The 17,513-nt window shown below is 48.2% G+C and overlaps 2 protein-coding genes across 2 annotated transcripts in view; both read left to right on the forward strand.

The window, feature by feature from the left end:
- Positions 1-8,975, forward strand: part of ABCF2 (ATP binding cassette subfamily F member 2) — a 10,623-nt gene extending 1,648 nt beyond the window's left edge. The window contains exons 2-14 of the mRNA XM_039726480.1: positions 1,278-1,490; positions 2,406-2,588; positions 2,888-3,059; positions 3,209-3,304; positions 4,356-4,458; positions 4,543-4,638; positions 4,739-4,858; positions 5,409-5,498; positions 5,716-5,826; positions 6,085-6,147; positions 6,606-6,734; positions 7,556-7,759; positions 8,384-8,975. Of these exons, the coding sequence (XP_039582414.1) occupies positions 1,278-1,490; positions 2,406-2,588; positions 2,888-3,059; positions 3,209-3,304; positions 4,356-4,458; positions 4,543-4,638; positions 4,739-4,858; positions 5,409-5,498; positions 5,716-5,826; positions 6,085-6,147; positions 6,606-6,734; positions 7,556-7,759; positions 8,384-8,521 (1,718 nt within the window). The 3' untranslated portion in view covers positions 8,522-8,975. The remainder of the gene's footprint in view (positions 1-1,277; positions 1,491-2,405; positions 2,589-2,887; positions 3,060-3,208; positions 3,305-4,355; positions 4,459-4,542; positions 4,639-4,738; positions 4,859-5,408; positions 5,499-5,715; positions 5,827-6,084; positions 6,148-6,605; positions 6,735-7,555; positions 7,760-8,383) is intronic.
- A 5,000-nt stretch (positions 8,976-13,975) lies between these two features.
- LOC120510567 (late histone H2B.L4) lies at positions 13,976-15,217 on the forward strand. Its single transcript, XM_039726497.1, has 2 exons — positions 13,976-14,124; positions 14,810-15,217. Exons 1-2 carry the CDS (start codon positions 14,005-14,007, stop codon positions 15,044-15,046), a joined length of 357 nt encoding a protein of 118 aa, XP_039582431.1. The 5' UTR covers positions 13,976-14,004; the 3' UTR covers positions 15,047-15,217.
- Positions 15,218-17,513: the final 2,296 nt, after the last annotated feature.

Here is a 17,513-nt window from a genome sequence, read left to right on the forward strand (position 1 = left end):
GGGCCTCCCCCGGCCCCGCCGGAGCGCGGAGCCTGTGCGCAGCGCTCTCGGGCACGGGGCGGCGCGGCTGGGGGGTCTGTGCAGGGCCGCGGCGCGGCTGGGGGGTCTGTGCAGGGCCGCGGCTTGGGCTCCGTGGTCCTTGTGGGTCCCTTCCGGCTCAGGAGATCACGTGTTTCTATGTGGGTCAATACCGGCATATTTCTTGCTGAGCTATTCGTGCATTGGGGTAACACTACCTTACCCGTTTTTGCTCACCTGTTTAACTCTTTGTTGTCACTGCTCTGTGGCATTGCCCAAAGGGGTCCTGTATCAGTGCCAGTGATATTTTTTGCTCCTCGGCTAAGGCACATTTGCCATGGTGTTTGTAAGTAGTGATTTTGCAGAGTGAGTGATTGATTTTGCCAGGAGTGCTGCATGCTGACAACCAGGGTGTCATTCTGCACTGGCACAATCAGAAATCAGGTCTGCCTGCCAGGATCCCCAGTGCTATTGGCTGCTTCAAAGGGCAGCATCTCACTGAGGAGTGAAATTGGCCTGTGACAGAAGGTCAGCATGACAGGAAGGACGGCAGTGAGTCTCTGGCACAGGCAGCCCAGAGAAGCTGTGCCTGCCCCGTTCATAGAAGTGTCCAAGGCCAGGTTTGGACGGGGCTTGGAGCAACCTGCTCTAGTGAAAGGTGTCCCTACCCATGGCAGCAGGTTTGGAATTACATGCTCTGGAAGATGTAACCCAAACCATTTTAGGATTCTGTGATTCTATTATTTTCTTGTACCGTAGGAGGAAAGGAAGAGGGAACATGCAGATGGGCATTGTAGCTTCTCAGAAAATTAGTAGGGACTGTTTCAATGCTGCTGCTGCTGCTTCTCTGTTCTCAGCTTTCCCTTTGTTTATTTTCTAGTCAATTCATTTTCTGGCTAAGCATTTTCTTACACTTGCAGGCAATACTTTGTGTGCTCTATTTGTAGTCTAGTCTTACCTGCAAGTAGGGGTTAGTCCCATCACATTCAGAAAATGGCTCACTGTTGTGGCTGCTCACTTAGTTCTGATGGTCCTGTTCTGTTTAGATGACATTTAGATATTTAGCTGGTGGAAGTTCCTACTAGACCATATATATCCTCCTGCTAAGCTGAAAACCTGAGTGTCATTGCATCCTGGTCTCCTCAACTCTTCCATAGAAATGGGAGTTGTTTTTGTGGTCCTGGGCTTTTTGGTGCAGGGGCTTATGGCTTCCCTTGTGTTTGCAAATCAGTAACACTTTTTACCTTCTCCACATACAGAGGTGGATGCTCTTACAAAGGAGCTGGAGGATTTTGAGTTAAAGAAAGCTGCTGCCCGAGCTGTGACAGGAGTGCTGGCCTCCCACCCCAACAGCACTGATGTGCATATCATCAACCTCTCACTGACCTTTCATGGCCAGGAGCTGCTGAGTGACACCAAACTGGAGCTGAACTCTGGGAGACGCTATGGCCTGATTGGACTCAATGGGATTGGTAAGCTGAGGGGAAGCAACGTGCCTCCCTGAGCTCAGTAAAGGTGTCTCTGCTGAGAAGCTGGCCAGGGGCAGGTGGGAAGTGCTGGAAACCAGAAGGAGGGCTGTTTGGCAGATATGGCTGCAATCCAGCAGTTTCTGTTCTCCCATATCTCTCCCCAGGAGGGGAATTACTAGGATTGCTGATAGAAATCTGAGATTGCATTCTAGATTTGGACTGTGCTTTTGATCTTGTTTCTGTGGAGAGCTGGGTGAGTTGTCTGGGATCTGTTAATCTGCCTGTTTCCTGTGTGCCTGATTAGCTTAGTAGAGCCAGTAAACCCAATGCTGATGGTGTTGGTCAGAGAACTTGTACTGTAGGGAGGAGTAGAAAACGTGTGGTTTGGCCTGACTGGGAAAACAACTGTACAGTCTCTGGAGAAAGTGATGCTACATTGAGAGTTGTAGAATATTGGTGTGATTAGAGAGGTGCTACTAAGAGTGACCATCTGGTTTAAGTGTCAGGAAAACCCAGGTTGTTTAGGGGTGAGTGCATTACTTTCCTCTATGTTAGAAGTCTTTGGAATCTGGGATCCTGATACCAGCTGACAGACCTGGGTAGACAGCAGAAACTACAATAGAGATAAAGTTTCCCAAATCTGGGCAAGGGCTGAAATGCAGTGGTTTCCAAAAAGTTTCTTCATGTCTCAGTCCTGTCTTTGGGGTGGTGAGCCTGAGTTAGGAGGGCAGCCTGTCCTAATGAGGCAGTGGGCTCTGCTGTGACACCAGTTCTTCTGGCCTCTTGGGAAAAAAATTCCCCAGGATTTTCTGAGGTTGGAAAGGGAAGGAATCACAGTGTTGTCTGAGTGTATCTCATCTGTTTCACTGTGATGTATCTCACTGCATCCAGCAGTTAATTGTGATTATCTGCACACAGGGAAATCCATGCTTTTGTCAGCTATTGGGAAGCGAGAAGTGCCCATCCCAGAGCACATTGACATCTATCACCTGACCCGAGAGATGCCTCCCAGTGACAAGACCCCTCTGCAGTGTGTGATGGAGGTGGATACAGAGAGGGCCATGCTGGAGCGAGAAGCAGAGCGTTTAGCTCATGAAGACGGTAAAGCTTCTCAGAGTCCCAAGGGACATTTCCTCCCTTTCCTTCCCTACCAAAAAAATTGGGGCTCCTTGAGGAAGTTTTCACATGTTGTGGTACCCATTTTCCCCAGTTGCCCTGTACTAAGGGCAGAGATGACACTTCTTTGGATGAATTATTCCATGTAGCATCTTAAGAAGTGTCTCAGGCTTGGAGGGGAGGGGAGGAGTAAAGCAGAGGGACTGTGAGGTTTGCCAGCTGTGCAGCAGTGCAGCTGAGAGTCCTTTGTGGGCAGAGGTGCTGACCAGCAGGCTCTCTTTCAGCGGAATGTGAGAAACTCCTGGAGTTATATGAACGCCTGGAGGAGCTGGATGCTGACAAGGCAGAAGCACGAGCCTCACGTATCCTTCACGGCTTGGGGTTCACGCCAGCCATGCAGAGGAAGAAGCTGAAGGACTTCAGTGGTGGCTGGAGAATGAGGGTGGCTCTTGCCAGGTGAGTGGAATGGTGCCGCCTGCCTCCTGTGAGAATGCGTGCCTGCTCGTGACTGCAGAGTCACAGACAGTTGTAAGAACTCCGAGCAGGCTGAGAGGCTCTGGGTTACCTACACTTACCCTGTGCTGTCATCTCCCCGGTCCTTGCAGGGCACTCTTCATTCGGCCTTTCATGCTGCTGCTCGATGAGCCCACAAACCACCTTGACCTGGATGCCTGTGTGTGGTTGGAGGAAGAGCTGAAAACGTAAGCATGGAGGAGTTTGCTGCTTCTGTGGGTTGTGCTTTTCTCCTTGTCAGCATGTGAGCATGAACATCTTGTCAGCACGTAAGCAAGTTCTGCAGGAGTAACTGTCTAGTTCTTGTGGGTGCATAACTGTGTCACAGTACCAGTGACACCTGCTTGCTGCTATGTGAGATTCTTTGATGCAAGGGCAAAGAATTCAGTTCAACTCCCTGTCTCCCTGGCACTGAAGAAATGAGAAATGCTGGTTTGTACTCCCAGGTTAAAGGTGGTTCCTTGAAAGCCAGGAGCAGGCCTTGGCAGCCTGTGTACCAGCATTAAGTACTGTACTAGTAGTGTGAGCATTCTAGACCTGAGTCTCGGCTCATCTTCCTCCCCACCATTTCTCTTTTCACAGAGCTAGTTATCTGAGTGTTGGTTTCATCTTTTGCTAGTGTGTGAGGTGCGTGGTTTTCATAACAAAGGTAAAATATTAAGGTGTAAGGCAAAAAGCTTATGAACAGTTAGGAAGCTCAGGTTATGGGGTGTGCATTAAAAGAGCTATATTGTGAGAAGGGCTTTGCCTTTGCAGAGGTTTTCCCATCAGCTCAATCAGTTGAACCTTTTGTGTCCTTGCTTTAGAAGTGAGGTGCTTTAGAAAAGAACTTCGAACCTCATTTGGTGAGGCTTTAACCCCTCATTGTACGGATTTGGAGCATAGCCAGATGCAGTGTGCTTATGGATGGGGGTCTGTACTGAGGGGAAAGTAAGCAGCAAAGGTTGAAACTTCTTAGAAACGTGAGGCCAGTGGAGCCAGCTGCATCAGTGACACAAGTCACTTGCCTCAAAGGCAACCAGGTCTGGAGTTTTTGTGGTAACAGGCAAAGACTATGTAATGGTGCAGGGTGTTTTACTACAGTGAAAACTGTTGGCAGGAGTTACTCACTGAAGCTGGTTGTAGCTGCTTCACTGCTGATTTCCCAGAGCATGCATATAAAGCCTTTGTCACCATCAGGGCCAGCAAACAGGATTTCTTTTCCTCATTTAGTCTCTAATAACTTATGTGGTGCCACAGGTTCAAGCGGATTCTTGTGCTGATATCCCACTCCCAGGACTTCCTGAATGGCGTCTGCACCAACATCATCCACATGCACAACCGCAAACTTAAGTACTACACGGTGAGTAAGCACAGCCCCGTGTAACCAGAGCAGAAACAGGGCCTGTTCTCTGGACACATCTGATGTTCCATGCTCTCTTTCCAGGGAAATTATGATCAGTATGTAAAGACTCGCTTAGAATTAGAAGAAAATCAAATGAAGCGATTCCACTGGGAGCAAGATCAGATCGCTCATATGAAGGTACCTGCCTAGCTGCATGAGCACCCTCCTACCCTTTTAGTGGGCATCCCTGCCCCTCGTCAACCTCATCACTGTGCCTTTTGGCTAACTCTTTTTGCAGAATTACATTGCACGATTTGGCCATGGTAGCGCGAAGCTGGCCAGGCAAGCTCAGAGCAAGGAGAAGACCCTTCAAAAAATGATGGCTTCTGGCTTGACAGAGAGAGTTGTGAATGATAAGGTAGGATCAGACATGGGATTGCATCTTGAGATCAGGATCTGAAACATGGACTAGAGGAGTAGAAGGGTCTTCAGCAGATAGCAGGAATGGCTGACAGAGCTGGTAGCAAGAACAAAATACCCTTCCTTGATGCCAAATATCCCTGTACTCAGCAGGGAGTAGTGTTGAACAATGAGAAGGAGAAAATTTCTGGGGGAGGGAAATGTAGTTGTCTTATCAATAAGGCTGTTTTGCAAATATAGAAATCAGAAAGGAATGCCTAGGGCTCATAGGAGATAGGAGAGGATGCTCAGTGCAGCTTTTACTTGTGTTAAGAGTGCAAACTGACATTTGTTTCAAAGGGAAAGAAATAGGGATTTGTTGGCCAGCAGATGAACTTGCAAGCAGCTCATCAGAATAAATCTGAGTGAGTTGCAAGAAGGACTTAGAAAAAGTCACAATCTGGGGACTTGGTGTGCAGCTGATGTTGGTAGTGAGGCATGGTTATACTGGAATGAGTGGGCTGTCCCGTGATCTGTGTGTCTCACAGGTGGATATTCTGTGTTAACAGACTTTATCCTTCTACTTTCCGCCCTGTGGGAAAATTCCCCCTCCCGTCATCATGGTGCAGAATGTCAGCTTCAGATACACCAAGGATGGGGTGAGTATGGGAGTATGCATACAGGGATCACTTGTATTCCTGCCTTGTTTGGCAGTGGGAGACTTTTGGCTGAGCTTCCTGAGGGGCTGCAGTGTATGACTAGTGGAGCAAAGTTCTTGGTACTGCTAATGCTGGGGACAGAGCATTACAGGTGCAGCGGGGAGGTTCTGGAGAGTGCTGAAAAGGCATAATGTTTTGTGGTTTTTGTGATTCACAGCCATGGATCTATAATAACCTGGAGTTTGGGATTGACCTGGATACTCGTGTAGCTCTTGTTGGACCCAATGGAGCTGGAAAGTCAACACTGTTGAAACTGCTCACAGGAGAGGTTTGCTTCATGCATTGTCTACCCTGCTCTGGGCCTTTACTTTTGGGATAGTCTTCAACAAAGTGCACATGTTTGCCAGAACACCCTGGTCAGGCCTTAGAAGTCATGGGGTCTTGTTGAAACATAGGGCTTTTTCTCTCATATTACCTGTTCAGACTGTCTCCCCTGTGCCAGACTGGAGATGGCTGGATTCTGTATTTCTGGCATACTACAAGAGGAGAGATTTCCTGCTGAAATAATTTTGTCTTCCCCTTCTAGCTGCTGCCCACAGATGGGATGATTCGCAAGCACTCGCATGTGAAGATCGGTAGATACCACCAGGTACTCTCTACAGCAGCCCCAAAGGACAGGGAATGCTGAGGAAAAAACTGTCAGGAATGAGGAACCTTGCCCCTCTAGTTGTGCTTCTAAGGCTTCTCCCAGTGCTGCCTTTCTGTGTCTGGAGATGGGGGAAGGAACTGTTCCATGGAATGGGCTCCAGCTCATGTTCTTACCATGCAAAGAGACTGGCTTTGGTCCTTCCTGTTCAGTCTCACACCTGCTATGACAGAGCTGGTTGCCTTGTGTTTGGTGGTGAAAAGCCTTCTGATGCAGCACTCCTGTTCCTGAAATGGAAATTATTCCCTAGTAGTTTGGCACAGAGGCTATCCTGCAGGTGGGATTATTGGCTCATGTGTTCTGCTGCTCACCTGGTACCCGAGGTGTGCAGGGGGGGTAGTGCTTAGGGCCATTAAGTGGTTGGCCTGCACAGCCTGAAGCTGACTTTTCTTCTCTGCCAGCACTTGCAAGAGCAGTTGGACTTAGACCTCTCACCACTGGAGTATATGCTGAAATGCTACCCAGAGATCAAGGAGAAGGAGGAGATGAGGAAAATCATTGGCAGATATGGTTTGACAGGGAAGCAGCAGGTGAGTATGAGCTGTTGGGGTTTGCTTTTTTTTTTCATTAGGGGAGTAGAGGTTCTGTGTTTTCTGTTACTCTGCTGATACCTGACAGTGTGATACAGTATGCAGCATGCCACATCACAGCATCAAAATGCTTTTTCTGTCTCTGCCTTTGAAGTTGGAGAAAAAAATAAATCACAGCTCATGGGAACTTCCTTTGGATCACAGCAGTGTGTGGGTTGGAAGGGGTGACTCCCTCAGACTCTGGGTGGAAAGAAAGCAAGTTCTGGTATAGTGCTAGACCTGAGCATGTTTTAATTATAATTTGAACTATTTTGCTCCTCTCTTATTTCTGAGATGAATACCAGAAGTGCTAGAAAATTCTCAGTTGTTTGTAGGGTCCACTTGGTTCAGACAAGAGAGTGGGCTCACCTATGGTGCTCTAAGTCCCAGCATGACACGCTCCTGTACATGACACGTCCTTGTGTGACAGTTGTCCATATGGCTACATATGGCTGCACATGTTCAGCATTGATTTTTACATTGGTTTTGCCCATTTGTTACTGCAGAAGTTGAGAGTAGTTTGCTGTGTTAGTGAATACCAGTCAGACCAAACATACACCTTTGGCACAAGCTGGGCCTTGCTGTGTACAGTCCTTCAGAAACCCCTGGAATTCCCTTCTTGCCTGGGTGGGAGAAGGCTAGTGTAGGTATAAGGCTAACTGAACATTTGTCTTCTTGTGTCATGGAGCTACTGGGAGGCCAAGGTAGACCCAAGTGGTTTGGGTCAGGGTGGCAGGCTGTCAGGTCACTGCAGAGCTGCAAGCCGTGTGTCTGTTGTGCAGGTGAGCCCCATCAGGAACCTCTCTGATGGGCAGAAGTGCCGTGTGTGCTTTGCCTGGCTGGCCTGGCAGAACCCTCACATGCTCTTCCTGGACGAGCCCACCAACCACCTGGACATAGAAACCATAGATGCACTGGCAGATGCTATCAATGAGTTCGAGGGAGGAATGATGCTTGTCAGCCATGACTTCAGACTCATCCAACAGGTAAGGACAGTTGTGAGTTTTGTCAGAGCAGCTTTCTAACATTTTAGTCATTAAAACAAGGTGTTTTCAACTGAATGGATCTTACTCATCCCAGAAAGATGGGTGAGTGAAAAAAAATCACCATTCCCTTACTGTGTTCATGTTAAACAATTGCTGAACTAGCCCAGGAAAACATTAGGTACTTAAAATAAAATAAAAACCACCACAAATGTGAAGTGTGTGAAGTGCTGATCTCTTCACTATGGCTTTGGCTGCAAGTTCAGGTATGATTTTATTTCTCACTGTGATAGATCCAAGTAGTTCAGGTGAAGAACTACTTTTGTTTCAATTACCAATTTAGCAAGAATGGCTTTTTATCTTAGTCCATGAACAAAACCAGAAATGTAGAGGGGCATGGGACTTTCAGTTCTAAAATCTTGTACAAATTATGCAGGAAACTCGAGGGAAGATGTTTCTGTATAGATACTTCTCTTTGGTAGTCTAAATGTGAAAGTTATCAAACTTTTCTGCCAGACATCAGAGAGTAGTTTTAGTTGACTGTAATTTTGGTAAGATTGTAAAAATTGGTACTGCAAACCTCTCTCCTCCTCCCCCTCCTCCTCCTCGTCGTGTGTTTGCTCTCAGGTCGCACAGGAGATCTGGGTCTGTGAGAAGCAGACAATCACCAAGTGGCAAGGGGACATCCTTGCCTACAAGGAGCATCTCAAGTCGAAGCTGGTGGATGAGGACCCGCAGCTCACCAAACGGACCCACAACGTGTGAGCTGAGGAGCCCCAGCCCGTGCTCTCCCCGGGGCTGGCGGTGGCCGCGCGACTCGGCGGAGCAGAGCTGCTGCTCCCTCTGGCTGTGTTCTAGGATTGCTGCAATACTGCTTCCCCTCGACTTGCCTTGCGCCTCTATGTCTGGACAGAGCTGTTCTCTTCTGATCTGGCTACATTTGGGCAACTGTTTCCTTATTTAGACAACGTCCCATCTGAGCCAGGCCTTGGAATCTGTTGGCCTGGGGTCACAACAGTGGCCATCGGGGTGTCCAAGCTGCAGTGATACACAAGTGGAGACCCCAGCCCAGCTTTTCCTGCCTTTTCCTTCCCAATTTCTGCTTCAGTTTAGATACTTCACTTCAAACTCCTCTGGCCTTGGTTTGTTTTTAACTATTATTTAACAGTGTAATTAACAGATCTGCCTGAGAATCCGTCAGTCAATAAAGAGAGAAAAAACAATCTTGTCTTGTTTTGTGAGCCATGGTAGTTGGGTTGTGCTGGGGTGAGTCAGCAAGTCCTGAGCTTTGAGTGAGATCAGTTCTTCAGTACAAGCAAAGCTGTGGCTGGAGCTTGAGAGATGAGATGTGCAGTGGTGAGTACTGAGCTGTGGAGGCACTGAGCAGGGTCCTCACCTGGGACACCTCGGCTCAGCCAGACTGAACACTGCATTTCCAGTGAGTCACAGAACAGGCCACTGATGCCTGTGTCAGAGAGTGACAGACACAACTTGAAAGTGATCTGAAGATCATTGTTAGAACATGGATCTGTGTGTTCTTACAAAGTGGCTCAGGTGTGGCCTTTTGCTTCACCTTGAATTGTCTAATAATAAGACTCAATAATGTCAGAATTTTGGACTCTGAATTCCTTGTTCCTTGCAGGTTTAACTAAAGACTAATCAACTGAAGTTTGGTTGTTATTTTTTTTCTCAATAACAGATTCTTGAAAAAGTTGGTGTTCAAACCTCATCCCGAGCCACAGAAGCTTGAATAAAACACATTTTTAATTTAGTACTGGAATAAAGGGTACTAAAGAGAAAGATAAGTAGCAAATTGAACCTAATAGCTTTTTTTGATTGTGAGTCATCGTTTTAATTACTTCTGACACATGAGAGTGACAGCCCTGGTCACAGGAGAGGCTCGTGTAGCCCAGCAGCCCATCTGGCAGTACAAATGCCTGGGTGAATGAAAGGACAAACAAAGGAGTTGTGCTCCCATGCAGAGCATTCTTTGGTGCCAACTGACTGGCTTTAACTTTTTGAGCAGAGTCTTCCCTTATTTTTCTTTCCCAAAGGGCCCATCCAAGTTGTGACTGCTGCTGTGGAAGCACCGAGTGTCATCCACAGGACAAATGTCACAATGCAAGCTGCTTCCAGTAGATTAAATAGGACCCTTCAGGTTTTTATTGGTTCTAGCAATGACCTGAGAGGAGAAAAATAATAAATTTTCTGGGAAAATAATGCCAGTTAGTATAAGTGCTTCCAGGTTAGTTCTGCAGAAAGGTCTAGATGGCAGTAAATGTCACCTGGATGAATGTCTCACAGTGGACTTGGAAGTTATTAGGTAGAGCAAGGGTGTGAAAACTCAAAGGGAAGTGACTACTCAAAAGACTGATGGGTCACAAGTTAAACAATAATAGATTAATGCAGGTCTGTTTGTTCTGCTCTCTAGGTTGTAGGAAGTGTTGATGTGTTGGCAATGGTTGTGAAGTAGCTCTGAGAATGGTGAGGTCAGAGTCCTTACTGGAGCTAGAGCCATTTGTCCTATCCTTTTCCTTACCAAAGATTTGGCAACAAATCTTTTCACTACATTTCATGTAGGTAATACATGGGGGATACAGTCTTACACTGAGTTCTTTGGGAGTGGTAAAAAGCTGTGGCTGGAGCTTGAGAGATGAGATGTGCAGTGGTGAGTACTGAGCTGTGGAGGCACTGAGCAGGGTCCTCACCTGGGACACCTCGGCTCAGCCAGACTGAACACTGCATTTCCAGTGAGTCACAGAACAGGCCACTGATGCCTGGGTCATAGACAGTGACAGACACAACTTGAAAGTGATCTGAAGATCATTGTTAGAACATGGATCTGTGTGTTCTTACAAAGTGGCTCAGGTGTGGCCTTTTGCTTCACCTTGAATTGTCTAATAATAAGACTCAATAATGTCAGAATTTTGGACTCTGAATTCCTTGTTCCTTGCAGGTTTAACTAAAGACTAATCAACTGAAGTTTGGTTGTTATTTTTTTTCTCAATAACAGATTCTTGAAAAAGTTGGTGTTTAAACCTCACCCCGAGCCACAGAAGCTTGAATAAAACACATTTTTAATTTAGTACTGGAATAAAGGGTACTAAAGAGAAAGATAAGTAGCAAATTGAACCTAATAGCTTTTTTTGATTGTGAGTCATCGTTTTAATTACTTCTGACACATGAGAGTGACAGCCCTGGTCACAGGAGAGGCTCGTGTAGCCCAGCAGCCCATCTGGCAGTACAAATGCCTGGGTGAATGAAAGGACAAACAAAGGAGTTGTGCTCCCATGCAGAGCATTCTTTGGTGCCAACTGACTGGCTTTAACTTTTTGAGCAGAGTCTTCCCTTATTTTTCTTTCCCAAAGGGCCCATCCAAGTTGTGACTGCTGCTGTGGAAGCACCGAGTGTCATCCACAGGACAAATGTCACAATGCAAGCTGCTTCCAGTAGATTAAATAGGACCCTTCAGGTTTTTATTGGTTCTAGCAATGACCTGAGAGGAGAAAAATAATAAATTTTCTGGGAAAATAATGCCAGTTAGTATAAGTGCTTCCAGGTTAGTTCTGCAGAAAGGTCTAGATGGCAGTAAATGTCACCTGGATGAATGTCTCACAGTGGAGGACTTGGAAGTTATCAGGTAGAGCAAGGGTGTGAAAACTCAAAGGGAAGTGACTACTCAAAAGACTGATGGGTCACAAGTTAAACAATAATAGATTAATGCAGGTCTGTTTGTTCTGCTCTCTAGGTTGTAGGAAGTGTTGATGTGTTGGCAATGGTTGTGAAGTAGCTCTGAGAATGGTGAGGTCAGAGTCCTTACTGGAGCTAGAGCCATTTGTCCTATCCTTTTCCTTACCAAAGATTTGGCAACAAATCTTTTCACTACATTTCATGTAGGTAATACATGGGGGATACAGTCTTACACTGAGTTCTTTGGGAGTGGTAAATCCTGAGAATGGCCTGGGGATGCTGGGATGACAGCCAGCATGACAGGCTGAGCATTGTTGTAGCTCATGGAGCCAGGAAGAGCAGTCACCTATCTTCTGCTGCAAAGAGAGAGGAACTTCCCAAATGCAGAGATGTCTCTGACGTATAAACGAGGTCCACAGACACATGTTTGAAGCAAAAGCTGCTGTAGCTGCACTAGAGGTCATGGTAGGCCAGGAGTTGTAAAATGGAATCCATAAATGTGCTTTAACAGCCTTGATTTAACCTCAGTTTGTTCTGTGGTGACTGTTGGGCTGTGCTGAAGCAGCTGTGGCAGACAGATGTCCTGGAGCACTGATCTCAGAGACAGCAACAAGATGAGGCAGTGCCACTTCAAGCTGTTTCAGCTGAGAATTTTCTGGTTTTGCAGAAAAGCAAAACTATCGATAAATTGCAAGAATTGCTCCTCAGGTGCTAGGATGGTAATTTCAGTAAAAGTGACCCAGCGCCTGCACAGTCAGACTTGTCTGTTATCCAAAAGAAAGGTTGGCTCTAACAGCCAGATGTGGCAGGTGCAGGCTTGTGGGATTCCCTTGTGTGTGTGCTGCAAGTCGATCCATACCCCACAAAACCAGCAGCAGGATGAGGCAGGCCCAGCACAGCAGCGTGTACAGCCTCTAGCACATGCAGTGCAGGGAAGCAGATGGTAATTCTCCAAACCTGAGGGTCCAAAGCTGACTCTGCTGCTCCGTGGATGAGCCTCCACCCTTGGTGTGTAAAGACTGCCTGTGCCTGCTGCTGAGTGACCAGTTGCTGCTCCTCCACCAAAGGGCTCCCCTCCAGCTAGATGGGTTTTCTCAGAAAAGACAGCTGTGTGTTTATCACAGTGTAATGCTGTGTGTCACAAACAGGGGGGTAGCTGGGGAGGGATACAGCAGCCCCCAGCTCCTTCAGCACAAAGTCCCTCCCTGCGTGCTGTGACCTGAGACCAAGGAAACACAGCTCCCATTAGAAGGAGGGTGGAATGTCCCTCCAAGGGGGAGCCCTGTACTGCCCCTGACAGCACAGGGCCCCTTACAAAGCACGAGTGGTGATGTCCCCTGCTCCTCACTGCCAGCATCAGTCACTCCTGTTTCAGGAGGATCCCACTGCCACATATCCTCACAAGCCCATTCTCCTTCACAAACACACTGACACGACCATTGCAGCCTGTACTGCCTGATCACTAATGTTTCAGTTTCTGGGAGCAAGAACCTCGCTGTGGCACTGCCCCCTTGTCACTGTGACTGTTATTTGCACTGGGGAGGGTGGTCAGGTGCCTCCCCATGAGGACAGGCTGAGAATAAAGCAATTCAGTGAAACACAAGCAGTAGCAGAATCACTGACTGATGATGAGCAGGCCTCCCAAGCTCATTCTTTGGGAGATGTGATTTGCTCAGGATGTGCCAGAATGGTGTGCACCTGAGCAGGAGATTCCACATGTCAGCACCGAGACCCCCACCAAACAAGGTGTGTTTCCCCACCATACAAGCATACTGGCATCACCCCTTTTATGAAATATCTGTAGTGGTGTCTGCTGAAAGGCTTTCTTTTCTCTCCAAAGTACAGAAAACTCTGTTTTGTTCATGTCTGTGCTGTGCTGCTGCATGTTTTTCCTGGCTAAGCCTAAATCCTGTGTCACATTTACCATCATTAGTGTAATAATTGGTTTCCAAGACAAGTCAAATCCACACTTGGGGTGTCAGCCCTCCACTGCCTCCCTGCTGACATTCCAGGCCCTGTTGTGGCAGTAGGTGGCATCCCAAGAGCAGGCTAGGTGGCAGGGGAAATTCGGCTGGTAGGATGTTTACAGTGCCATTATTTCATCCCTGGACCAATGCTCCCTGCAGTTACTGGGCTTCCCCTGATGGCATTACCTGTTCCATAAAGCAGATGTGATTCCATTTGATTCTGGAGTACCTTGAGTACTCCAATTCACAGCCTTGCACCAAAGCCAGATCCCTCCTTTCACCAAACTTCTTTTGGACCTGGGACTGGCTCTTCTCTGGTAATTCTGTTCCCTGTAAATCAGATGTTTCTACTCTTGCCACTCTTTGCCCCGGTTACACTCAAATTTCTCAGGTCTGAAAGTTTAGCTGAATCTGTCGCTTCTAAGCTCCTCTCAGGCCAGGTGCTTTTCATTTAGTGCAAAGTGATTTATCAGCCACAGGTGTGCACTTTTCCTGCTTCTTGGGGGCTGCAACTGAGGCAGGTTGGGCCCTGCTGCCTGTGCTATATAACCAGCCCCACAGCAGCTGCTGGCTGTTCTGTTGGAGGTTAAGATGAGCCCAGAACCTTTGAGGAAACTTGGTCATGCTGCTGCTTCTGGGGAAAAAAGATCTAAGAGGAAGCTGAAGAGAAAGGAAGCCTTTTCAGTCTATATTTACAAAGTACTGAAGCAGGTGAGTAAATGTTTCTTTTCTGTAAGAAATTGCTTTGTACATAAAGTAACTTCTGCTTGTTATATGTTAGCATCATAAAGAGCAAGGAAGAAAAAAATCTGGCTTTCTGGAGAGATGGGGAAAGAAAAAACAGTGTAAGTGCAGCTAGAGTAGAGCCCCAGCTGGAGCTTAGAAGTTGAGGGGGTGGATTCTAGGGGTAGTAGAGGTGGATCCAGAGCAGAAAGTGTTTCCCAGAGGGAATGAGCTCTGGTGCTTAGCTCTGCCTGAAGAAGTAATTTCATGCAAGTCAGTACAGTAGAAATATCTGCTTCTGGCCTTGTGAGTAGATGTCTGGTGATTTTTGATGGGGAGATGAGAACATTTTTGGAAGTGGCCATGAATTTTCTAGGCCACTGTTGTCAGCATGAGCCCATAAATAGGACTTGGAGATGGGAGTATTTCCATCCCTCACAGCCATGTTTTTCATGGGGATTGTGAGGAGCCTTCTGCCAGGGCAATCCCAAAACTCCTGCAGCATTATGGGAGCCTATCCTGAGTTTAAAGTGGCCCATGATTTGAAACCCTCAGGGTGGCAGCTCCGGGTGCTTCTGGAGTTGGGGTGCCCTGTCTGGGCTGGGCACCGGAGCTCCCCCCTCTCGGGGTGCTGGGTGTGTGAGTTCGAGCCGTGTCGGTTCCCACCCGGCAGGTGCACCCCGACCTCGCCATCTCCTCCAAGGCCATGAGCATCATGAACTCCTTTGTGAACGACATGCTGGAGCGGCTGGCGGCGGAGGCCTCGCGCCTGGCGCGCTACGGGCGCCGCGCCACGCTGAGCAGCCGCGAGGTGCAGGCGGCCGTGCGCCTGCTGCTGCCCGGGGAGCTGGCCAGGCACGCCGTCTCCGAGGGCACCAAGGCCGTCACCAAGTACACCAGCAGCAAGTGACCGCCCGGGCCCCGGGAGACCAGCCCTGCAGGACGAGTGCTTGGTCTCACTCAGCTGAAAAAGCAAAGCCTCATGTTGTCTGCCTGTGAATAAAAAATGCATAGATATACAGATCGTGTCTTTGATCTTTGCATCACAAATTGTGAGGCAGTTTAAACTGTGGCCATGGGGATTGTCTGGGAGGGCTGGAAGACAATCAAAGCTGTTCTTTGGAAACAACCATGTGCAACTAGGAGCAGGGAACCCAGGGTATGCCTGGGCAAAGCTGGGGTCATTGTGGGAAGCGTAGTGGGTTCTCTGCAGTTCTCCAAACTCCTTACTGTGGCTTTCAGATTCCTGTCTGCTAAAAACTTCTGCTGCCTTTGACTCTCCTGCTGTTCTTCAACTGCTTTCTAACTGTGGTGGGTCTTTCTGCCCAAGTTAGCATTTTATACTGATCAGAGTAGATGCTAAATCTCCCTGGGTCAATAGGATGAAATTAGCACTGGGTAAAGGGTTCTTTTAATGTTTATAAACTATTTTCAAAGCTGTTGTTCTTTGTTTGGTTGGGATTTTTTTTTTCTGGTGGGCTGTGGGAATAAGAGTTTTTCCTTGTTAGCTGTTCTTGTGTATTGTTTTGTTATTGCTGTTGTTTAATTTGGGTCTTTGTTGGTTTTGTGGGGTTTTTTTTCTTGTGGGGGTTTTTTTTTCCTTCTGGTGAAAACTTTCTCCTTTTCTGGGATAGGCAGAACTGAAGAAAAATAAGCTTCACTGATAGGAAAAACAAACTGTTTTCTTTCTAGACACATGGTCATTGTTTCTACTTGCTTCCAGTGTCTTTAAAGACAACTTTATCTTGCAGGGCTCTAAACTGGGCTAGGACTGGGCTGGTGTTCTGCCTTGGACCATCATATTCATGATGGGCCCTCACTGCCTTTCCTTGTATCCCCTTGTATCCTGCTTCCTACAGGAGGGATCCAGGGCCCTGAAGGGAGCACGGGCCCTCTTTTTCTGTGGAGACTGGGCAACCCATAGGGCTGAGTGTTGTGCAGAGCCACGACCCTGTGGTGGGTGGCTTGGCTGCCCTGTAAGCACAGCACCTTCCCGGGGTGTGGGGGGCTGTCCTGGGTTCCTGCAGAGAGGTGCTGCCTCAGGGTTTGGGGTGGAGTGAAGAAAACACATGGTCCATGTCCTGGGAGGAGATTATGGAACAATTTCAGTTGAAAGGGACCTTAAGGCCCATCCATGTCCACCTCCCTGCCACAGGGACACCTTCTACTAGACCAGGTTGCTCCAAGCCCTGTCCAGCCTGGCTTTGGATGCTTGGGCATCCAACTTCTCTGGACAATCTGTTGCAGTGCCTTTTGTCAGCTTCAGGCTGGGGCTTGATGCCTGGTGCTAATGTCTTATCTTCACAGGCCTTATCAGGATAGGAGTACCAGGAGGAGCCAGAGCTGTGTTAAGTTTCAAGGTGACAGTAAACAGGGCAGTCCTGGATTTCCCCAGCCTGAGAGGTGCTGCTGAGTCTCATGAGGTGTGACAGATGCTGATCTCTCATGGGGGCCAGCCTGGGTGTATGTGATGCTCCTAGGGAGTGCACAGGAGGCAGCAGCACTGAGCATCTCCCCTTCAGCTCCATCCCTGCTGCAACAGAGTGGGGCTGGCTGGGGAGAGAGCCAAGGGCTGTGCTGGGTGCTCTGTTTCCTTTTGACAGCACTGAAGAGCGATCTCTTTGTTGTGTCTGGCCAGCAAGCCAGAGCTGGACTTGAGCAGAGGTGTGGGCTGCAGCTCTTTTCCTGCCTCTAGCCCTTGTGGTGGCTGTGTTGTGGGGACAGGCTGTGTGGCTGGCACTGGGGGCAGAGAGCTGTGGGGATGCTCAGCTGCATGCATGGGTTGGGGGCAGCCCAGCCAGAGGGGGAGGCTGAGCAGGTGAGCAGCTCATCTGGCTGGGTCTGTTCTGCTGCCAGGTGTCTGTGCTGGAGTTCTGATCCACCTAAGGTGAGGAGAGGCAGGTTTTGCCTTGATCCATGATTGTGGAAAGGAACTAGGTTCTAAACATACCTGCAAGTGAGATTAAAACATAAATGAGGTTAGATGTTGGAAAACAAAGCGATAATTAAACTTTTTTTTAATTAAGAGAGAAAAGCAAAGAAAATAGAAAATACGGAAAATGCCAAGAATAATTGTGAAAAGCACAGGAAAGGGGTGACCACTGCCGCAGGTCCAGAGCTGGCTTATGGAGTGCAATGGGGGAGATCTGTGCTGGGTGTGATGGGTCTTTGCCTGGTGAGCTCCCTCTGAGAGCCGGCGGCAAGCCAGGGAGGGAGCAGGGCCACGGCAGCCAGGCCAGCAGCGTGGGGCGTGAGAAGCCTCCTAGGAGCAGCCAGGACGGTTAAGGACAACAAAGACTTCGACGTTTTGTAGATTTTGCAGCCCCTGTGGCAAGTTAGGAACGTGGTTACAGAGAGTGCTGAAAGGGCCAAGGTCA

Source organism: Passer montanus, unplaced genomic scaffold, assembly GCF_014805655.1.
Source record: "Passer montanus isolate IOZ18808 unplaced genomic scaffold, ASM1480565v1 scaffold59, whole genome shotgun sequence".
Classification (NCBI taxonomy): domain Eukaryota; kingdom Metazoa; phylum Chordata; class Aves; order Passeriformes; family Passeridae; genus Passer; species Passer montanus.